Source organism: Poecile atricapillus, chromosome 2 (assembly GCF_030490865.1).
Source record: "Poecile atricapillus isolate bPoeAtr1 chromosome 2, bPoeAtr1.hap1, whole genome shotgun sequence".
Taxonomy (NCBI): domain Eukaryota; kingdom Metazoa; phylum Chordata; class Aves; order Passeriformes; family Paridae; genus Poecile; species Poecile atricapillus.
The window spans coordinates 135001514-135026214 of NC_081250.1; the positions used below are offsets into that span (position 1 = coordinate 135001514).

Consider the following 24701-nt stretch of genomic DNA (forward strand, 5'->3'; position numbering starts at 1 on the left):
CAGGTGCCTTTGCCATTCACTCTGCATTTGCCCAAGGGCAAGAAATGAGCCCTACACTAGCAGGTGCAAGACAGTAGACAATCCATTGATAAGATGCAGTGTACTCTGCTTTTCCTGTAAGAAAGAGGTGCCATTAAAGCATATCTATTGTCTCATTTAATCACCTCCTTTTTTCATACACTCCAGCCTCACAAAATAACTCTGAAAAGACAATCCACAGGCATGATTGTGTTTGTAAGGCTGCAAAAAGGTCACCTTACAGCTGTGCTGTTAAGGAATTGCAGGGATTGTAGGAATGTGTGTATCCAAAGCCCTGCTTCAGAGTAGTTGGTTTCAGTGGTGCATTTTCTGTTTCTGTGAAACCTGGTGCATCCACAAAAGCTGGGGGGAGCAGTGGGCGTCATTTGGGAATGTCTCCTGGGAAGCTCTATGGAGAGTGCCCATTCAGTGGTCCTGTGAAAAGTAAAAATGGAGATGAGTGTGCTCTGACAGTAAGTTCTAGCTCCTTTGCAGTGGTGGTGCGAATGCAATGTGGGCAATGTCAGCAAGGGTTTATCGGGTTTTTTCAAGCTGTTTATCATTTTCTTTCTGAAAGCTTACTAAATTCTAAAGTAACACTCAAATGAGACCTAATTCAAATGTAAAAAAAGATGTAGCACTCAATTCAAAACAGCAGAATTTACAAAGAAAAGTGGGGGGAAAGGAAGAAATTGCTAAACTTGGGAAAGAACTCCTTCAACTTCCTTGTTTGAGTTTATGCTGAATTAAGGAAATAGAACAGGTTTAGCATTTGTGGCAGGCTTTAATTTCAACCTCTGAGCAGCAGACTTAACTTCTTGTGATGTGGGAGGATATTACAGTTTTCAGCTTCATTTCGTAAGTATTGCCATTTGTGCCAAACATTTAATAGTTTTACGCTGTGGACTGTCGTCCACCAGGAGCTGATATCACCTAAGACTTTTTAGAGCCATCTAATAGAAAGATATGTATTCATTCTGATTAGCCCAGGATTTGAACGAGGGTCCCAGAAGAGATATATAAGCCTCTTAAATGCATAGAACTTCTAAGGATATGGGTTTAACTGTCTCCCCCTGTGGTAAATAAGCTGTGACAGCTCTATCAGGGGGGAAAATGGCAAATAAAATTACCACATTATTTTCCTGTGAATATTTTCGGAGCACTAATCTATTTTTCCTCTTTACCTATTAGAACTCTGTTGAGTGTTACGTGCAGGCATTTAATTGGAGGAAACACATAAAGATCCTCAAACTAACAAAATGCAGGCATACAACAGTGTTAAAAACAAGAGGTCAAAATCTGTTCTTGCACTCCTTACTCTTCAGAAACACTGTGCTGTTATTTGGGGTTCAGCTGAGGAAGGTTTTTGCAGTGTGAATTTGAGAGCTGCTGCCATAAGATGGTGATATTAGCAATAGTAGTACTGCAGCAAGGGAAAGACCGACCCCTGACACTCACACCGAGATGCCAGGTTTAGGAGTTTTCTCCCCTAGGACTGGCGAGTTCCTTTCATATTTTTCTTTACCTCTTTATCAGCTATATAATGCCTGACAGTTTTAACCATAAAATCATCTATTCAGATGAATACACTGTCAGCTGTCAGCATATGACTAAGCTGAAGTCAGACCCAAAGCTCAGGTTGACTCACATGAAGGAGCAAGAGCTATATTCCTAAGGGGTATTTTCTTCTATGTTTCTGGTCAGAGAGCTTACACCTCTAAATACAGGGTTTTAATTTGACTGGAGCCATTAAGCTAAGCATTTTTCTGTTGTATTGCTTCTGGAAAATATCACTGCAGTTTCTTCATTTTGCCTTTTGTTCAGCGAGCTAAAAATTAGGGCTCCATATTCTATGCTGAACCCAAAGGTAATAGTAAAAGTGGCAACAGAACTGGTTTGTCCAATGTATTGGTCTAATTTTATACACTATAATAGATTTTCCATTTTTTGCAGGCTTATAATATGTAGTGGGTAGTTAAAATTAAAGGTCAAATATCTTTTGGCAGTCTCTTTTGATCAGTAAACAAGGAAAAATTATAGAAGAAGCTAGGAAATCATCTCATTAATGTAGCACTAAAGCTCTTTTTGGTGAGAGTTTGAGTAGTCTGAATTTGCTGAGGTGATTTTTGAGAGACTTCACAGAGAAATGACTGGAGCCCCAACATTAACGTGTGTTAATAGCAAGAATGCTGTGCAAAGTACATATTTTGTGTACGCATGTGAAAAATGCTAAGAATTATTTAGCAACTGGAAAGGCTGTTCACAAAATGCCTTTGATTTATTGCTGTATATACCACAGATCCGTATCACATATTCCTACATTATTTTATTCAAAAACTTGTATGAACCATGAGTTGGCATGTTGTAGAATACTGAAAAGGCATTAATCAACCCAAATAAACAAGTACATAGATCTATCTAACAACTATGAAGTAGTTAATAATTTTTTAGCAATTTTATTACAGAAAAGAGGTCTAAAAGAGTAGTGCTTAATTATCTGGACTCCTCTGTGCTGGGCTGTCTTTTGATTGTATTAATGAAGCAGCTGGCCCATTGTTTCTCTTTAATTCCTCTATTGTTTTAAGAATATGTCACAGCTCTTTATTCTTTTATCAGGTGCTGTGCAGGAGGATTCACACAATAACTCATATTCCTACTGTATTTGCCAATGCACAAAGAAACCTCCAAAGCATTTTTCAAAGAAGGGGCACACATAATTTATAAGTTCCGTTCCATGTACCACTCTACTGTCAAAAATTTCAACAGTATTGGATTTGAATGAATTATAATTTTTTATTAAACAATGTGTCCACATATAGATATATGTACTTTGTTCATGTCAAAAATTAGAGATCTGCCCAGTAACTTGTGCTGTACTGAAATGGCATTCAATATGCTGAGTCGTCACAACCCCATGGGTGAGAAGCAGAAGGAACCCAAATATGAAGATCCTGTCCTATTGTGATGTGCAAATTTTTCCTAAATGCTTAACCTGTGGAACAAAGGAGGGAAGAAAATAAATTAACTCCAACCCACATTACCATTACTAAAAAGCACAATTTTTTGCAAGTTGCAATGTTTTATTGGGAGAGGAAGTTTTAATTCAGTTGATGGTGCCTGGAAGTTGCTAAGAGCAACAGTCTGTTGTTTAAATAAATTCTGATAGTCTTTTGACCCTTTTTGCAGAAAGATGTGTGTACAGGAAATGGGCTATTATGTTGTTGCAGCAACGCAATCAAGTCCAGTAAGCTCAAATTTTACTACACAAAAGTAATATTTTGGAATTAACTGGCACTGAAATCTGCTTTTTATAGAAATTGCCATTGATTTCCTAAACTTCTGTGGAAGGTATATGGCATTTCTGGGTCAAAAAAACAGACCTCAGTTTAGCAAGGAAAATCAACTGACACTAAAAACAGGGAAACTGGAATTTGCTTTTGAATATATGTTTATATGTCATTATTCTCCTCAATCTGTGAAATACCTGTACTCACTGGAAATGCTGGTTTGAGCTACTTGCTTTCTTTAGGTACTTTTCCTAAAAAGCAACAATATGAATCAAGAGGCTTAATGGTTCCATCCGTTTTGTCGCTTTTTCCCAGTGGAGTTAGGTGACTCTGACCTTATATATAATCTCTTTTCAAACTGTGATCCAGAAATTCCAAATTATCATTCCTTAAGGTCTGCAAAATATAAGTAGGAGGAAAAAAAACCAAAAAAAGCAGCAGCCCAACATCACAAGGCTCACTGTGCAGGGTTCTGTGTTTCCCTGGAAGTGGTATAGGGTTCTAAGGTTCTGAGGATGAAAATGAGTGAACGGCCATTTAGTCAAATTTTCAGAGCAAATTCCGTATTTCAAATAACATTGTAGAGGTCCCTTTGTTTAAAAATTATTTCAAATGTAGAAGAAAAAAAGGAATGGCTGTTAAAACAAAAATAAAATAATTTTCTTTTTAGGTGTCTCTCCTACATAAAATAAAGTTTTGAATTAGCATACATGTCTATCACCATATTGCTCCTTTTTCTGAACACGGAAGATAGTGTATTATTGCATCTAAGTATGATTTAATTGGTTCAATTTACTATATATTTTTTATACTAAGTGTGATTCCATATCTTGATGAGTCCAGATGTAGTTACGCTTCTGGTTTACAGCATCCCATTGCTTGCATTTTATTATTTTTACAAAGCAAATGTCTATCAATCATAGAGATAAATTAGAAAAAATTGTGCAAACATGACACATCGCTAAGATTTTTTCAGCATGCTATGTAATTATTAACCTGATTTTTTGCCATTGAGGGAAGCCGTGAATTACAGATAGCATGGATGAAGTTAAATGCTTTTATATTAGATACATTTTCCTATACAGTTTTCTATAGGTATGGCCATACAATATAATTGAAGCTTTGTCAGCCCTGTAGCCTAGCAACAGATAATACTGTTAGGTTACTGAATTGCTCCTGGTTGACAAGTAGGGAGTATTTTTGTGTTTATCATGTTTGCTAATGATGGGATCCTTTCCAAAAGGCTTGTCTTAATCTTAATTAGAGTTTATCAGCAGAGGTCTGCATGACATTGTGCAGACACTGATTTCATAAATAATAAAAAGTGCAAGTGAAAAATTTGGCAGGAGAAGAAGATATTTAAGACCACTGATTCTTGTAAGAGCACCATGAATTTCCAAAATGTAATCAAGTTTGAACTGTGACTCTATTCTTTATTATCGAAACTTGCAGTACACTCCACTGCAGTTTTGACAGCAATTATGAGTATGATTTATAAGCTTCCTGTTAGGAACCAGATCTGTTTGCACAAGAATCTTGATCATAAACATTACAAAGAACAGTAAGTCCACAGTTTTTCAGGGACGTCAGGACCTTACTGTTTCATTTTCATAGAAAGTTTTTGGTTTGGTTTGGGTTTTTTTTGTTTTCATTTAAGGGTGTTGGTGGTTTTTTTCAAGAAGCAGAAACATTTGCAGTGAAAGATGAAGACAAAGAAGAGAACACTGAAATAACCTTCCCATTTGGTGGACATTCTGAAGGTATCAGATAACTGCTTCAGTGCCTTATGTGTTTTGGTAAAGAATTCATGTCAATGCAAGTGGAGTGTAATTTTTTTCCTCTAGTTTGCACATGATATTCTTTAGCTTTCCTGTCTTTTGATGATTAAACAAATGAGCACTTTTAATTCCTTGAGTTCTGAACAAGAAAAAGAGTTCAAATAAATACACAATGTTTATAGACATTTTTATTCTTTTCTTCTGCTTGACATGTGGGTGTTATATATCACATAAATTCGTTTGATTTATATAGATATAAAACAATACATCACATGTTCAAGAAGCTTGTTTTCAATTTTATGTAATCATAACTACCCTTTTTGAGAAAACAGCTTTCCAATGTTACAAAGCCTTCTGCTGATCTAAAACCTTCCTTTCTGCACTGGCACAAGAGTAAGACTTTTCTTACTGTACCACGGAAAACCATGATCAGTGTAAGTGGTCGTGATGGTGATGAAATATAGTCAGAGGATGCAGGAAACTTCCCGTGCATCCTCTACAGGAGGCACACAGGCTTTTCCTTGCTATTGTCTCTGATGGGCAGTATGATTTGTTCAAAGATAACAACACCAGGTGGGAATTGCCCTAAGATAAGAACACCGGGTGGGAATTGCAGGAGGAACTGTCTGGACTCCTCGCATAATGAATGCATTCCAGAGGTGGGGGAGCTGTGGTGTAATTGACTTTAGTACACATCGTCCTGAAACAGAGTATAAAATGCTGCTGGAGACTGGGCCATCTGGGCAAACTGGGCTCCCAAGCTTGCAGGCAGCTTCCATATGGGTTCCTGGGGTCCTTCCCCCGGCCCTGGCAGGAAAGGCTGCCGGGTACGTCCAGCCCGAAGATAGGGAGCACTCAGTTTAGAATGGGTGAGTAAAAGCGCCAAGATCCGGCCGCATACAGAGATAAAATCCTAAAGTAGCAAAAGGGATGCTTTTTGTTTTACATTCTGTAAGCCAAATACTGTAAACCTGTATGTTTCAAGATGAAGCTGTTTGTATTATAATCCTTTAGACTTGCTTGTATTATATACTGCATTGACAGTATTTAAATACTGTGTGAGCAATAATTGATCGTTGATGACAATCGTCATCCACATAATCAGTGTCATCTTGTGCCTGACTAAGAATCTTCTCTCTGCTATGGAAGAATGGGTGACCAATGTACTCATTGTGGACAAGAAGAAGCCCAAAATCATGAGTCTACCATTGCTTTCTGACCCAATTATATAACTATGACTATTTTAGAGGTATTGTCAGTCACTCATCCCTGTTAAAACATCTGTTCATCCTTTCTCTTCCTCAGATGCCTGTGTAATCTTAGGAGACTAAGGGACCTGGCCTGGTAAAGCTTTGTAGAACAATTTCACCCTTATAAGCTATTTCTGACAAGAGGAACAGCTGGTTAAAAAAAATCTAGCCAGCATAATCAGAACTTCATCGCATATAAATAATAGTCCTTCACATTTCTTTATGAAATCTTCATGCCTTTGTAAATATTTCGTGTAAACATCTTCCTGTCTCCTAGTGACCACTGGCACTTGGCTATGGCTTCCATATTATCCCTTTGAAAACCTGTTGTTAATACCGCTCTATGAATGCTCTATGAAAGCTCTTCTTAATGAAAAGCTGTTGTGCTCCTGAGAGACTGCTGTATATATGTCAGTTGTGTCTTAGCCTGTTTAAATGTTTGTGGGAAGAAATTTTTTCCTGATTTTTAGCTGCCACCTGTAAAGAAGCCCTTATCTCTGCCAGAGGTGTCTAGACAGCATAGTAATTCATATGATAGTCACAATTGGAACTTCCTATTAAATTTGGAAGCCTCTGTCAGGTTCTCTGCACTTGACAGTACTTTTTCCGTCACTCTTGACTGACTTGTGCTCTTTGCTTGACTGTGCAGGAGAAGGCTCAAGAAGACTTCTCTTCCACAGTCTGCATGAAGGTTAGCATGTTTGCATTCACTGCATTAAGGGGAAGGAAGTCGTTTGCATCTTTCAAAACAGCAGCTCTTGCCTCACTCTGTGCAGGCAAGCATAGAAGGGGACAGGTGGGGACTGCGCCGTGTCCTGTCCCAGGAGGTGACGCTGCAGAAGTGCTGAGGTGCATTTCCAGTAGCTGGAAGAATGCGTCTTTTGGTAGTTCATCTGGGGATTTCACTTAACACAATATCATGTTGTGATGAAAATGTGGATGTGTATGTCATGATCACTTGAATGCCTCATTTTCTATAGACTGGGATGAGAGAAAACAAAATAGCAATGTCCTTCTTGGATCTGAATGCTGCTGAGCTGAAGGTTTGCATTCATATGCGGGAATGGATTTAACTTCCTTAGTTCTAATTTTCTTTATTAAACCAAACTAGAAACTGTTGTGCTTCCAAAGTTGTCACACATCCCACCAGGCTGTGCCTGCCGTAGGTGTGACAGTTTGCAGGAGCTGGGTGGAGCAGGCAGCCGGAGTCACTGCTCTCTTCAGCTGTCCGAGTTTAATCTGCTGCAGGACATGAGTCAACGCCCTGAGGAGCTCCAGCAGCAGGAGCCTGACTCAGCCTTTTAGCTGATCCAGACTGATTGCAGCTGGAGACCCAGCAATCACTTTTTTTTCCTCCCCCAAGGGTACACACAGCATGTCAAGATGTTTGCTGGGATGAAGTCTCGGTTGGTTGTTCTGCAGTGACTCATTAAGAGATCCAGTGAAAAATAAAGTCTAGAAAGAGCTCTTATTCTGAATTAAAATATACTAAAACATGTAGGTTGATTATTACACCTTCTGTATATAAATAAAATAGAAGTGCATGTTAATAATGGAATTTAACTGTGTGATGTTTGCAGCAGAAGTACCCGATTTCAGGTTCTTGAATTGCACTGTGTGTTCCATTTTTATCTACAAGACTAGTTAAATATACTTTAGGAATTTTGTCACTGGAAGAGGTTTTTATCCCAGTTTAGCTTTGAAGACTTCTGTATATTTACTAGTTATATTCAGCAATATGTCAGATTGTGCTTTTCAAATTTTTGAATTCCTGCTCAGGCATTAGAATTCTGCATTTGTAGAAATTTTTGGTACTATCTTCACTTTTCTTATTCTCTAGAGGAAATTACTCAGATTTGCACAATTTAATGTTATAATCTCAGAGACTAGTAAACCTTGATATGCTTTGGTCCCTTCACAGTAAATTGTTTATAAACTTTGTAGCACCTTCAACTGCTGTATTACTGAAGGGTGAACACAAAGACACTTTTCTGTTTTGAAACTTGTACACCACTTTGAGGTCTGGAAGCTTAGCGTATTTTGCCACTGAAATACACTGTCACTGATGCTGTTTTGTTTGCTCATCTTTGAAAGCTAATAGACTGGTTTAATTAATTGTCCAAGATTTCTCTAAAACAATGTCCTAATTCTTCCATTTAGCTGTGGCATATCATACACTGTTGTTATCTCCTCTACCAGATTTTTGCAACAAGTTGTTTTAAAACTATAATCTCATTGAAGGGAAAAAAATGAAGTGCAGTTGAAAAGGCAGTTATGCCGAAAGATAAACACAGCAATATTACTTATCAAAACGAGTACAGTTTTTGCTTGCCTAATGAATGCAACATATAGCTTTCTCTATATATACAAAACCTGAGGAAAAAAAAAAAAAGCTTTATAACATATAAAGTATGCAACATTATTTCAGGCATAACTGTATTGGATATGTATCTAGGCCTGAGAGTGTAGATAACGCAATATAAGTGCTTTGCCTGTCTAAACATGTTAAATAAATGAGCATTCACTATCGCATTCAAATACATTAGTAGATGTACTCGCATAGTTAATTTTCTTTTTAATGCACTACACGTGACATTTGCAGCACAGAGCTATAGTGTATCTTACTGTTTGATGAAAGTTCTTCCACTTCCCCCCCCCCTTTCCCCCTTTTAAACAAACCTTTATTTGAATAAGCCTTTATGAAACAGATCTTTGGCATATCTTCTTTTCAGGAAGTTCAGTCAGTGTAAGCAGAGATAAAGCAGTCATGTTACGAAGAATATTACATAAGGGAAGATTTTTTAGAGAAAGAGGGTGACAAACATAAGGGAGGGGAAGAACGCCCTTAAGAGGAAATCTGATTTCTTTCTTGCAGCTGTTTGGTTTTATTGAGCTGTGATTTGCTATTCAAAATAAAACAAACTTGGAGTTAAGAAAAAATTTACAGGAACTTTGGTGAAAATAATAATGAGAGAAGTGCTGCATAAGTTATTTTCACCTATATCTTGATTTTAATAGTGCTGTCTTTTTAGGAGAAAATATGAAAAATTTAAACAATTATTCATGCTGCAAATAGTTAGGAAAACTATCCCCAAATCATTTTTCTTGTACATGAAAATTCCTATGTTGGTAGAAGGAAGACAGTAAAAGTAAAAACTGTATGCCTCTTTACTATAAGAGGTAAATAATCCATCGAAATTTAAAAAAAAAAAAAAGTGTGAAGATAGCATTGATGTTTTAAATTTTGGAATTTGATATTGTCAATTAAATCTTTCTGCTTATATGTTTCCTGCAGGAGGGCAGCTTTGGTGTACCACGACCAAGGCCATCTCAGAGGGTGAAGAGCTGGTTGCCTTTGTTGTGGATTTTGACTCAAGGCTGCAAGCTGCCAGTCAGATGACTCTCACAGAAGGCATGTACCCTGCCCGCCTGCTGGACTCCATACAGCTGCTCCCGCAGCAAGCTGCAATGGCATCTATTTTGCCTACAGCTATTGTGAACAGTAAGTGAGGAATTCTGTTCTCTGGCGAATTTTTAAAACAGCAGTACTTTAAGGCACATGTGAAGAGCTAATGCAATAATGGTGAATGCATGACCACAGAAACCACACCACAGCTCAAAGCCTGCTTTTGTTTCCCCCATCATCTCAGAGATAAAACAAGCAGGAAGAGGAGTCTGGCAAGAGCCTCACCCAGAATACCTGACCTGCCCTCGTGTGGAGGTTCTGTGATCTGTTCCCAAAGGCAATAGGCTTAGAAACTGTTAAAAAAGTAGATGAGATAGGTCAGATAGCTCTCCAAGTCTAGCCTCTGCTGCTCAAGTAAGCTTGTTGCTTACTGCTGCTGTTTCTGGTAATAATTCATGATACTCAGAAAAAGAAAAGAAACACATCCTTTTCAGTGATTGCTTAAAAATGCAGTGGAAACCATGATTTATAGCAGCTCTCATTTATTGCAGCATTTCTATTCAGTGTGGTTAACCAAGAATGTTTTTACATCTTCTGGTCATCAGTGGGCTGTCATGGACAAAATGGAGCATGCATTCATGTGCTGTCCTTAGAGAGGAGGGACATGAGTGTTCCTGAACTGGGACAATTCAGCTCAAATTAAATTTTATATCTTTAACTTTTGCTTATTACTGCTGTTTACCTTTATACAGCCCTAGTTCCTCATCCTCCTTTCTAAGTACTTTTCAAATATATTGGCCATTACCATGATCCTCGCCAGTCATCACTTAGACTTAGATTGCATATTCTTAGCTCTCAGCACTTTGCAAGTCCATTTAGACCCCATGCAGGAGCACTTCCTTGAACTTCCTATGGTTTCTAAGTATTATAATTAGTTATAATGAAGTACTGAACATAATATTTCAGGTGTACATTCACATGCAAGCACATGATCTACCACTCAGACTCACACCTAATAACACTGAGTCTTAAGGAGTCACAACATCTTCAAGCTCTTTACACAGGACTAGTTAAAATATCCTTAGTAACATACCTCATTCCTCATTTTCCTTTCAGTTTCTTTTTTCTTTTTAATTTCTTATTTTCTGGTAAAGAATTTTGATAGCTACATATTTATTGTTAGCCTATTTTAAAAGAAAAACCTTCAAATGTCCATATCATCCAAGTCTTCCAAGAGTGAGTTGGAGCAGCCTCATGCCCTTTAGCTAAGCACATTCATTTCTACCCCACCAGTGGGGCAGCTGTGAGCTGACGTACCTGCTCATAGAACCAGCAATTAGGATTGCACAGGACCTTTCCACAATAAGGTGTCAGAAGCACCTAAAGTGCCATGAAGTTACCACTGTTAGGGGAGGTCTGTGTTTATAGCCAACAGCTGAAAGGGAGCTGCTACAGTGGGTTACCTTGTCTGAAGGGCACAGCTTGTTTCAGCTAAGATTCTTGTGTACATCTATGAGGCCAACTCTGGGCTTTGGCAAAGTAGTCAGATTTCTACAAGATCGCATTTCTGGAAACTTCTTTTCTGTCAGCACTGGAAAAAGAGCCCTGGAAAGCCACACTGAATGTTGTTAAGAGGAGTCTTTAAGTTTATGGTGCATCAGCTCTTGCTGTACACATTTAGCAGCAACTCAGAGTAACTTTTGTGTTTTTGACTCCAGGAAGATGCTAAAATAGCAAATCTTACTGCTCAGAACTTTCCATATCAGTCCTGACTCTGCCTCTGATCATAAGGGGCTATTTTCACGTTCCATTGTTGAGTTGGTAAAATTCAGTTTCTTTATTAAACTCTTGAACTAGAAGTCAAGCAACAAGCTGAATGAAGCTCTAGATTTGTAATGAGCCATCTCTTAAGCATTCTTTTTCTATATATCTGAAAAAAAAAATTTGTTTTGTAGATTGTTTGGGGGATTTTTTTTAATGTTTCCTAATATCGGCTAGCTGGAAAAACAAAATTAGAATATCACCTTTGGCTCATTCAGCTTGAGGCTGAATGTTTCATTATATGAAATTGAAATTCAATTCATTGAAATAAATTGCAATATTTTGGTTTTAAGTGATTAAAACATTAGCTTCAAGTAGCCTTTATCTGTTTTGCATCTCTTTAGAGTAGTAATAGTTTCAGATCCCATCCCTATATATTGTTCTCCCTGAAATTCCATCCATTCACCATGCAAAACTCCTCAAATACATTTCCTCTGCTTGGCACATAATCGGAGTCACATATTCACCGTGCGTAACTGCAGCTACAGACTGTCCAGGCCATCTAACCCATAGGAAATAAAGATGGCTGGAAGTCAAATTCATTAAGATAATCAGAAAGTTCAATTCTGTGATGGAATGCAGTCAAATGAATTTAAATAGGACATGTTGCTGATATCAGAATTTCCTATTAGTAATTTTGCACTTTCTTTTCTGTGGAAACATCAATAGTTCAACTTTTTTGAGCCATTTGAGGCCAAAACCAAATGTTGAAATGTCACCTTTATAGCAAAGTGAACATTTCAAATGATGCAACCTGTATCAGTAATGTTTTAATAGTGGTGTATGTTGGAATACTAACTGCTCTATTAAATGCTTGTGTCTGAAATCCATGCACAATTATTCAGTGGCAAAGGGAAAAATAGAAATTGGTAGTGGTATAAATATTTTTTTGCAAATTCATGAGCAGAAAAATAGACAAGCATTAGCATTGCAATCAGAGAAGCAAACTAAGCAATGTAAATTTTGGCTGCATTTGTAAATATTTAGCAAATAAAAGACTCATCCATGTCAATGGGTTGGAGTCTTCAACTTTGTTCACCCAAAGGAATTGAAACAGAGCAGTTGTCCTATACACATCAATATTTGAAATGAAACATAAATTGTCATGAATGATAATGAATTACATCATCAGCTACACATGCCATGTTTTCAGAGCAGCTCTTTCATTCTTCAAAACTAAGTTAATTACAGTCTCTAGCAGCTCTTTACATTCTGAAGTCGGGGGGAGATTTGATGTTGGTCAAGATGTGTTTTGATGTTGACTGCAATTGCCTGATCCTGAGGTCAGCTGCCACAGTCTGGAGTTACTCATAATTTTATCCTCTCTTAATCTGTAAAACAGTAGAGTGGTCTCCAGGCCAGATGCAGAGGATGGTCCTATGCCTATGATAATTCCTGAAATGTATGCACAAGTGTTGATTGACTTAAGCCAAAGGTATAGAAGGGGATGTTCTCATGATTTAGAAATACCAGCAAGTTCCAGTTCTCAAGTGTGAATCCTGTCATAGTTTAATTTACTAGTGTAGATGTGCCCCAAAAGATCAGAGATTTCTTCTTGTTCTTAGTGATAGTATGGAAGGTTCACCTTTCAGAAATATCAAATAGTTCTTTTGTCTTTCTGAGATGTATTCACAACAGGTACTGTGTAGGTGTCCTTGACAGGGTATGAATACACAAATATCTGCCCACTTCATGTAAGTATACTATATGCATCATTACTCTTTACATTAGTAAAGTATGTAGCCTCTAATGCACACTGAAAATACACATCCTTCAGAATGATCTGCAGTTAGCACTCAAAAATTCCAAGGCCCAAAGCTGGAAAGTCTTCTGCACACAGAAAAAAAATTGAAAGATGTCACATAACGAGTACTGATGTATTGGAAATACAGCATAATTCCTGAACTAGTATTGCTTGTTGCCTACAAACATTTCATTTAATTTAATTTTTAAAAATAATTATGTGCCAAAAGCTTTTGGCAGTTTTCTTTATGCAACTTTTTCTTAAAAATAGCCTTTTGAAAGAAACAACTGTCTTACATGTTAGTCTCTCATCTGCAAGTTACATTTTAATAAACGCATTTCTCTGCTTTCAATGTTTTATTAAATAAGTATTTTTTTAATGGGGAAGGGAATTAATCTAGCTGTGTTATTTGGTTGGCACCAAGTTAACTGTGGCTAACCTGCACCTGCTTATACTTGCTTGTAGAGGACATATTCCCTTGCAAATCCTGTGGCATTTGGTACCGAAGTGAGCGGAACCTGCAGGCCCATCTCATGTATTACTGCAGTGGGAGGCAAAGAGAGGGGCCACAGCTGTCAGAGGAGAGTGAGGACAGTGCTCAGCAGATATCCAGTGTCTGCCCCTTTCCACAGTGTACCAAAAGCTTTTCAAACGCAAGAGCTCTGGAAATGCACCTAAATTCTCACAGTGGTAAGTATCATGTATTTTTGTGTATCATCTTCTAGATATAACTTCTTGAAGAATTATTCACTATAGACATTCAGTAGATCAATGTCTTGCCAAATACATGCAAGCTTGGCATGTAGATAATACCAAAATGTCAACAGTTTCTGACCTGTGTTCTACACCAAGTACCTCTCCCAGGTAACCTGTGTCATTTGTCTTATCTACTAATCCTCATTTGAATGTTGTCTCTCTCTTAATGTGTGTATACACACATGCAGGCAGCATTTCTTTATTGGTGAAGCTATGATCAGGAATCCAGACACAATCAATTACTGCAGGATTCCAGCTACCAAACATACACACAACCACAGAACATGTCTTTCTGAAGAGCCCTAGAGAAGGCTTCTTGGGCAGAAAGCTTTAAGATTCATGGTCCAAAACTCTCTGCTTTTACCAGGACACTTGCTTCACAAAAAACTTCTTGTTTGATAGAAATATTCTTTTCCCTTTTTATAAACATCAAATGGGGATAGTATTTTAGAATCACAAAAACAAAGAATCATAAGTTTGTCTAGGTAGGAAAAGACCTTTGAAATCATCAAGTCCACTGCTAAACCATGTCCCTAGGCACATCAGCATGGTGTAGATGACCAATTTTGAATTGAATTAGGGCTGGAAACACAAGTTAAGAGTTTGCAGGACATTTTGCATTGGAATTTTCAGTAGCAGAGAACACCTACAAATAAGAAAGACTGCAGTGTCAATGTGTGGTGTGGTTGCTGTCTGGTGTACAGAGCTGCTTCTGAGAAAGAAGCAAGGGCTCTGCAGGTGTCCCTGTTCCTCCTGTTAAATGAACAGAGTCTAAAGGACATTTATGGGTGCTTTAGTCACTGAAGAAGGCCTTATTTGGCTGCAGTGTAAAAACTCTTGGGGCATGTGTAGTCTAATCTGGATTTGGTGAATTGAAAATGTTCCTCTGATACTTGGATAGCAATTGCAAATCTAAAAGGCAACATACTTCCTTGGAGGAGTTTGGTACCTCCCAGGAAAGGACTAGAAGAGTGCTGAGTGAAAGCTTCTTTATGCAGACAACACAGAAAACTCTTAGCCATTCATTTAGAGGTCAGATATTTTTGTGCTTCAAGATCTTATCAAGCTATTGCCATTTTCTGTTTGTTGCCTACAAAATATTTCACTGTTCAGTAAACCAGCAGAACTGTAAGCTACAACAGCTTCAATAAGATCAGGTGAATGCAGCCCAGTGTGTCTTACAGCCTGGTAATTATAACCAGATACTCTGGGAACATTACAGATTAATTTCACCCCATGCAGAGGAAAACTGAAATTCTAACCATTGTGCAAAAGATTTGCTTCAACTATTTGCACTAATTGACACACCATTGGCTTGGCTTAGGTGTTGAGGGTTTTGAGCCATGAGCTGTGAGTCACCATGTCTGCATGTAATCTAGAAATGTGTGTTCCTTGAAGGACAAAGTTCTGAGATTGTGGTGAATTTCCAGTAAGAATGTTTGGTTATTTCTTATAAGAGAGGTCTTCTTTTTAGTCACAAACCAGTCTATTCAATCATTCTTGCTATTTTTCCTATCCTGTCAGTCTTTATTTTTCTATACAGATTATCACAAGTTATAACACCTGCAGTAGGAATGAAACATTCCTTTCCCAAATGTCTTATAATCTTTGGAAGCCCTGTGTTCAGCTGCTGTTACGGTTCCTACTGGAGGCTCTAGCAGACCTACACCACTGGAAAGCAGAGCCCTGACTGAAATGCAAAGTCCCATAGAGGCTGCTGTCACTGTACCCCATGATGGGGAAGCATATAAAGCACCATCTCATGTCAGTGGTGGAGCTAAAGCCTCATGTGGCCTCCTGGGTAAAGAGAGCCTGATGGGAAGCAAGTGCTGTGCATCTCCTTGGCTCCCTTCTGAGGCCAAGAGGAGGTCTAATTTCAAGTGCCATTCACAGCTTGGGGGATCACTGATGCTGGGGAAGAATGGAGGACCTCCAGGTACAACAGTGTGACTACCCACAGAGTGAACTACAGTATTCTTACTATTTTGTATTGTCCAGCTACCTACTTCACTACTAACCACCTACCACCTACTACTAGCCACTAATCAACTACCACACACCTACTTCACCTGACTGAGGTGTGATATATGTGTATATGTGTAGGCAGAACAAATACTTGTTTTAAATTCTGAATGTCATCCCTATCAATATTTTTTCAGTTTTTATTATCTAGAAGGTAACTAGAATCCATGTTGTTGCAATGGAGAAATTTGGTCTTATCTCTTTTTAAAGCATTTTCAGTTTCAAAATGCCATGAAAAATGGAGTTTTTTGTTTAATCGGTGATTGTAAGATGTCTGAATGTACTGTTCTTGATAAAGTGGTAGTGATTTCATGAGGAAAAGGTGTCATATTATAGCAGTTGTTGCCAATGGCCATTGTATGAGAAAGATAAAATGTCAGTGAAGCCATGTCTTACTGCTCCTCCTCCCTTCACAAGGGACACAGCTCATCAGTCCTTTCTGATGAGGATAGATCTGTAACCTCTTCCCAAACTACAGCCACCCCATGCAAGCAAAGAGCTGAGCATCAGTAATACTCAAAATGCTACTTCTTTTTTGTTTGTGGCTTTCAGGCGTGCTGAGGGCTGTACCTCAAGTTATATCATAACCTTGAACATCTTGACCTTGTTGTGCTTTCTGTGCATTGAAAATTTCCAGTGACTGTATGGGGAACATTATGTGTCCCTTTAGTTGTAACTGCAATTTCTGAGACCTTTTCATTTAGAATAAGTCCAGTCTATTTTTATCCTTTCCCTTGTTCCTTCTCTCCCTGCAGCTCTGATGAATGCATGCAAATACTAGGGCTCTCCAAAGCAGAGCAAAAGTCTGTGAATAACATAGCAGTTTCAGGAAAAACAATTCAAGTACTTTTAGGGTGACTAATACTATCTCATTAGAGGAACATTAGTCATTCTCGCTGTATTTGTACCTTCTGTGCAGCTGATTTCCCAGTGTTCTTCATGAGGGGCAAAATGGTCACTTTATTTTGTATTTTGCTTGTCTTTTCTGTAGGAGTGAAAATGGAAGAATTTCTCCCACCCGGTGCTAGTCTGAAATGCACAGTTTGTACTTACACCGCAGACTCAGTGATTAACTTTCATCAGCACCTGTTCTCGCATCTTACTCAAGCTGCCTTTAGATGCAATCACTGCCATTTTGGCTTCCAAACTCAGAGGGAGCTACTGCAGCATCAAGAGTTACATGTCTCTGGCAACAAAATTCAGAGAGAAAGTGACATTGAACACTCTCCAAGTGGAAATGAAGAAGGTTTACAGCCAGCAACGGACCTGTTGAGCAGAAATGATGTTCCCCAGAGCCAAAAGACCATGCAGACTAAAGATGCAAGTTCTGACACAGAGCTTGATAAATGTGAAAAAAAGGCTCCACTTTTCCTTCCAAACCAGAGGCCAGAAACCCAGCCTGCCGCAAATAAGCAGAGTTTTTCATATACCAAAATAAAATCTGAACCATCCAGTCCAAGACTTGCTTCATCGCCAGTTCAGCCTAGTATTGGTCCTTCTTTCCCGATGGGACCTTTTCTTTCCCAGTTTGCTTTTCCCCAAGATATCACTGTGGTTCCTCAGGCTTCAGAGATATTAGCCAAAATGTCAGAACTGGTCCATCGAAGGCTGAGGCATGGAAGTAGCAATTATCCGCCTGTAATTTACAGTCCTTTGATGCCTAAAGGGGCTACATGTTTTGAATGCAACATAACATTCAATAATTTGGACAACTATTTGGTACACAAAAAGCATTACTGCAGCAGCCGATGGCAGCAGATGGCAAAGTCACCAGATTTTTCCAGTGTTCCAGAAAAGATTCCTGAAGCTGTAAGTCCCAGTAATGGTCAGAGCTCTATAAACATCCTGAATCCAACTCCTCACACATCAGATCCAGAAAATCAACTTCTGCAGACATCTTGCTTAAACTCTTCCAATGTTTTAGATTTGATTGGGCCAAACAATAAAAGTCATGAAAAAGACTTTACTGCGCAGCCTAAGAAGCTGTCAGCTGCAAGCAACGGTGATGAGAAGATAAATGGAAAACCTTCTGATGTGAAGAATCCCAACACTCCCTTAGTAGAGGGGGAGAGTGACCCTAACAAGACCACGTGTGAAGCTTGTAATATTACTTTCAGCAGACATGAGACCTACATGGTCCACAAGCAGTATTACTGTGCCACTCGCCACGATCCCCCGCTGAAGAGGTCCGCTTCCAACAAAGTGCCTGCCATGCAGAGAACAATGCGTACTCGGAAGCGAAGGAAGATGTATGAGATGTGCTTACCAGAGCAAGAGCAGAGGCCACCACTAGTTCAACAGCGATTCCTAGAAGTTGCTAATCTTGGCAATCCTTGTACATCAACTCAAGAGTCAACAGAGGGCCTTGGAGAATGTTACCACCCACGATGTGATATCTTTCCGGGAATAGTCTCGAAGCATCTGGAAACGTCACTGTCTATTAACAAGTGTGTTCCTGTTTCAAAGTGTGATACTGCCCACTCCACCGTGTCTTGCTTGGAGATGGATGTGCCAATAGATCTCAGTAAAAAATGCTTACCCCAGTCAGAGAGGACATCCACTTCTCCCAAAAGGCTGCTGGATTACCATGAGTGCACCGTATGCAAGATCAGTTTTAACAAGGTAGAGAACTACCTGGCTCACAAGCAGAATTTTTGTCCTGTCACTGCTCATCAGCGTAGTGACCTGGGACAACTTGACAGTAAGGTGTTTCAAAACCCAGAAAGTGAAAGAAACAGCCCAGATGTCAGTTATGAGAGAAGCATAATCAAATGTGAGAAAAACGGAAACTCGAAACAGTCCTCTCCTAATGGAAACTTATTTTCCACACACTTAGCAACACTTCAAGGACTGAAAGTCTTTAGTGAAGCTGCCCAGCTTATTGCTACAAAAGAAGAAAACAAACATTTATTTCTTCCACAATGCCTTTACCCTGGAGCAATAAAGAAAGCTAAAGGAGCAGATCAGCTTTCTCCATATTATGGAATAAAGCCAAGTGATTACATTTCTGGTTCTCTCGTCATTCATAATACTGATTTAGATCAAAGCACAAATACAGAAAGTGAATCTCCTAAAGGCCAGGCGCCTTCAAATGGATGTGCTGTGCAGAAGAAAGAATCTCTTCCACTACTGCCGAAAAACCGAGGCATGGTAATAGTTAATGGGGGACTAAAACAGGAGGAAAGGCCTGCTGCTAACCCACAGCAAGAGAACATTTCCCAGAACCCTCCACATGAAGATGGGCACAAGTCTCCTTCTTGGATCTCTGAGAATCCCTTAGCCACAAATGAAAATGTCTCTCCAGCAATTCCTACAGCAGAGGAACAGTTGTCTAGTATAGCTAAAGGTGTGAATGGCTCTACCCAGGCTCCAACCAGTGGAAAGTATTGCCGACTGTGTGACATCCAGTTCAACAATCTCTCAAACTTTATAACTCATAAGAAGTTTTATTGCTCTTCACATGCAGCAGAACATGTTAAATGAAATAATTGGTCACCTTTGGTACATGTGTTTAGCATATTGTTCCATACAGTTTAAAGAAAGCTGTTTGAATTACATCTGGACAATCAGGAGATTTCACTATTGCTGAGTTGAAGACTTAAAGGTGTAATTTCATTACAGTCCATTAGTAAAGTGTATTATTGGTGCCATTTTCAAAAATATTAATTTATTTTACCAGCAGTATTCATAGCTGTAGTTATGTTATTTTTTATTTAAAAACTTTATATTAAAGTCATTTGTAATGTTATTGTATAGTTATTGTGTAGCACATATGGTTTGCACTGTATAGTAGATTTTAAAGAAAATAGTCGCAAACAATACAGAAAAGCATTTTAGAAATAGCTTCAAAAGCACTTGTGTATCCTTTTTTTTTCTTATATGCTGTTGCAGATATATGTATATGCTAAAATATAACTTGCAAAGAAGTTTCAACTATGCTGTAAAGTTCGCCTTAAAATTTCAATTTTTTTGAACAATTGGGCTCAGTTTGCACTTTATATTTTAGCACATACAGTACCTTAGTCATTAGGCTTTGCATTTGTATGTAGCAGTATGTTTCTGTCCACTTTCTTAATCTGAAACGTACGTTAAATGAAGATGGCATTTTCTTTCTTGTATAGTACTTGTATTTTCTTTCGCTGATGCATCTCTGTCTCAATTTTTAAACCTTTGCTGTTAAATGCAATACTTTATAAAGAATGAACAAAATTACTGGAAGCAGTATTGTAAGAAATGAGGTCATATCAATCAGTTTTATCTTTTGAAAGGCACAGTCTAAAACAAAACCCTAAACTCAATGCTGCAATTATGAATCTAATTCATATATAAGATATATTTAAATATAAGAGTAGCAATACTGCAACTGGTGATCAAAAAGATAATGTTCTACTTCTGATAGAAATAATTTCTCAACAAATGTTGTTACTATGCATGTATATGGATGGAATAAAATTCCAGATAATTGGAGAAGTTTGGCAGTAATTTCTTTAATTTTTTTTTAAATTTTGTTTTTCAAGGTAGATTTAGAGCTCACAAACTGTGAAGAAGCTCTTAGGAATGAGCCAACATTGCCTTCTCTTCAGTGGAAGCAAAGTGTTCAAAGAGACAATGACTGCAAAGGATGCCTCCATTTCCAGGGAGTCCCCACTGACAAGTCACTAGTGCAGCTGGGTCTAAGACTGCCAAGTGAACTAAAACTTTAAATCTGAGGGTCTGAAATCAGGAAGGCTGTTCTCTTTACTAGTGCCAAGGAACACATACTTCCCTGGCAGTATCTCCATATGTCAAAATCAGTGGAACAATCTCCTTCCTAATACCTCTGGTATGATTTTTCATGCGTTCAGTGTTCTTATATAAGAAACAAGATCATTCACTTAAGAGAACAGCAGTTTGCTCCACTAATTCAGTATCGAAATATTAGGCAATAATTTATGTTATATTAAAATCTGAACTAATGCACAATTAGTACCCTTCACTTGCAATCGTTCGGTCTCCTGTACACCGTTTTCATTAAAAAAAACTGAGATTATAAAAATGACCTATTGATGCACTTTCATCCTACAAATTTGAGAGCAAAACCATGATCTGAATAGTTACATAAACAGTTGTATTTTAATTCCTGTATCAGCCAAAGGAACAACTCAGAACAAGCTACATAAAAGAATGGTATTTCAGCAGCCGGTTGTAGTCTAGCATAAGAGCATACAATGCCACTGCCTTTCAGCAACCCCATTTCTGTGTAGTTTGGACTGAAACTGTTCTTTTTTTATTATTATTCTTAAGTGTAGCTACATGTAACCCAGTAGTGAAAATAATAAACACTTCAAAACTATAGTTAACAATTCTGCTGGTTAGCCGGACTTTAAATACAGGTCAAGATTGTTTAAAATGGTAATAATTCTTACTTGCAACAAAGATAGCAGATGTATACATTCATTTAAGTAGGCCCAAAGTTGGTCCTATAGCAAATACTTTGGATAATAACACTTGAGAAGGAGAAAAAACATTACAATCACAGGGAGAATAAAACAGGCAAAATGTTCATAATTATCAATTAAACATTCATCAGGATATCTAAGACTTTACAATATTTGAAATAGTGAATTTTTGTGGTTTTGGTGGCAAACATTATTTTGAAGATTATCTATCATGCAATACTGGGTTAAAGAACTAGGTGATTACATCTGGATTGAAATAACCTAATTCTGAAAGATCTACATGCCTAGATGAATACGTTTTAGGTGAAGCTGGTCACAAGGCCATAGGTTGCGTAATTTACAATTGCAGAACTCTAGGGGTGTATTTAGACAGTGAGAAAGTAAAGGAAAATATCAGGGTTAAAGCAAATACCTAGTTGAGAATTGATGCTGAAAAAGGAAAGCCTTATCACAAATGGTTTCTGATCCAGAAATGCTGAGGGTTCCTGATATATTCCAGAAGTAAATTAAAGCCTTCCATGCTTCATTATATTCTTCCCACTGGCTAGTCCAATTTCTTTCACACAACAGAATAATTCTGCTAGCGTTTTCTCTTTGTAAATCACCTATTTGGTTGACTGCTTCCATTTTTACAAGCTCAAAATAAGCACAACCTGTTCATTTGTGGGTGCAGAGTTACTCAATTGTAAACACATTTCATATATTTTAGTCCCTTCACAGGAACAACTGGCAGCTCTAACGCTACTAAACCCCTAAGTTATACCATCACACTCTGTGAAAATAAAACTGTACACAAGCTAGGTGGGTAGCAGATACAAACATTTTAATTTTTTAGTACATTTTTAGAAACAAAGCATTTTTAAAAAAAACTGCTCACATAGCTGGGTTCAGGAACCATATTTTTCCATAATTTTATAGACTGTTTTCAATTGTTTTATTTTCTTTATTGCACTCATTTTTAAATTTGTCCATGTGAAATGAGAACATAAACACTTCGAACAGCCAGAAATCTCTCTCCTGTCTCTTAAACCAGCTTGCACAATACTGGCCTAATCCCATCTTGGGGCTTAAATCACATCTATATATAAGTCATAACTATTGTTTACAGAAATAAACTACTTAAATCTGTTCTCTGACCAAGGGGTTATTTGTGTTCTCTTCAGATTACATCTACATGTTTGTCCAAATTGATAAACTGCCTATTGCTAAAAGCTTCTCTTCCAAAGTTCTTTTAGGTTTTTGTAGGGTTATTAATTTTTTATCAAATCACCTGTGCAAAACAAGTCCATTCTTAGTTACTCTTTGACACCTGGAATTCAGCAGGAAGCAGAGCCCCTCAATTAAATGGTTTGGATTCCTTAATCCTTGTCAGCTGGTGTCAGTAAAGAACTCTATGGGGCTATGGGGTGAACAGCTCAGCAAAAGGCATTAAAATATTTCCTGGGTTTCTGTTACAAAATATAGAATTGCTGCACATGAAGACTTAATAATTAGAAGAGCTGGTTCCTGCCTAACTCCCTGTGTAGTGATTGCCTGACAGGTTATACATTCAACTTTTGTGCTTTTTAAGGAAGATTTCCATATTCACAAAACATCCCATCCACAGGCAGTGCTCAGAACTAATTTGGCCACATCCCTGTCTGCCTTATTTATTTGTTTTTACACCAAAATTCAGACTCTGAAATGCAGTTGTGACTCCTCATTCATACAACATTCATACCACAATCTTTACAGTTTTCACAGAGCAATGATGATTTTTTTTTTCTTTGTAAAAAGAAAAGGCATATTGCTACAAGCTGATGTGTATTTGTCTTGAAGTAATTGTAATAATGTTAGGATTCTGATGACATCTTCTCATTATTACAAGTAGTCATAAAACTACATCATAGATATTTACTGTGGATCCACACTCCTAACTTTCTGAGTCATTTCTACTAGGTAGCTATTGACTATGTTCACTGTCTACACTGTCTGCAAGAATGTAGAAGTCATATCCTAAACATAATAGAGAGTATGAATAAGGTGATTTCTCCATTATACCATAAACACTGCACCACTGGCAAGTGAAGAAGGAAAAAAAATAACAAATAAAAAACCTGATATAGAAATTTAAAAAATTAATCAATTCCAACTCCACTATCAAGATGATGTGTAGGTGGGCTAATTCACTTTGCTGAATATACATACATAAGCTGTGAACCAGAAGCCACTGTAAAACAGTGGAACTGAGATGGAGCTCTGAGCAGCCTGGAAAACCTGACTTACAGAAAATTCCATGGTGAGTATAATGGAAAAAGGGTGGTGTGGGATAATCTTACTGAGGGGCAAAGAAGATAAGGAAAAAGGGAAGTGGCGCTTTGTTAATGCCAAGAGTGTAGTATGGTGCACTGAAGGCTGCAGAAGGCAGCAGTTACAAGGCATCAGCCCCATAAAAATGCTACACGTCCTTGTGGGCCTGTTGAGAGTGGCTAAAATACTGATGAGACAAAATCCTTGGAAGATCACTCCCAAATTCTAAATATTGTCAATGCAAAGGTTCTGGCTTCTGGTGTTCTCCTTTTCCCCAAGGCTGACAGTGGGAAAGAGAACCACAACCTTCCAGATCACCTTCACAGCTGGCGTGTTGTGTTGCCATGAACTGTGCAGGACAGACATCCAGAACAAATATGTGTGACCCTCTTGTAAATTAGAGTCAAGCCAGATAGCCAGGCTTCAGATGTGTTAACCTGGGAGCCCTCCTGGTCCCTCCACTGACGTCTTCCACAGAGGTCATTGACAATGCTTCAAATCCAGACCACTTAGAGCCACTGAAGAATAAACTAAAATAGTGGTGCCACTTATGTATGGAGTTAAACAGAGCACGGGGAAGGGAGGTGGGCAGGAAATCTGCAGTCACACAATTAAAGCTTCTGCATAATACAGCGGCATGGGATGAATTCATTGTGACTGGAAGGATGAGACAAGGGTTTCATGCTGGGGTGAACAGAAAATTGTGATTCTGACAATTTCAACTTTCAAATACATGGATTGTTTTACTATATAAACAAATACATATATAAAACATGCACAGGGAGATGAGAATGTTGAAAAGAGGAAGACAACATAAACTAGATTAAGAGATTAGATCAAGCACCTCTATAAAGTGATTAGAAAAATCCTTTGTTGCAGAAGTAATAGCCTA

General features: G+C 38.1%; 1 protein-coding gene across 2 annotated transcripts in view; it reads left to right on the forward strand.

Annotated features, from left to right (window-relative positions):
- The window catches only part of ZFPM2 (zinc finger protein, FOG family member 2), a 306491-nt gene extending 285941 nt beyond the window's left edge, over positions 1 to 20550 (forward strand). For both annotated transcript variants that reach the window (XM_058833173.1, XM_058833174.1), the window contains 3 exons: positions 9629 to 9835; positions 13770 to 13994; positions 17074 to 20550. In XM_058833173.1, coding sequence (XP_058689156.1) covers positions 9629 to 9835; positions 13770 to 13994; positions 17074 to 19565 — 2924 coding nt within the window. In that variant the 3' untranslated portion in view covers positions 19566 to 20550. The remainder of the gene's footprint in view (positions 1 to 9628; positions 9836 to 13769; positions 13995 to 17073) is intronic.
- Positions 20551 to 24701: the final 4151 nt, after the last annotated feature.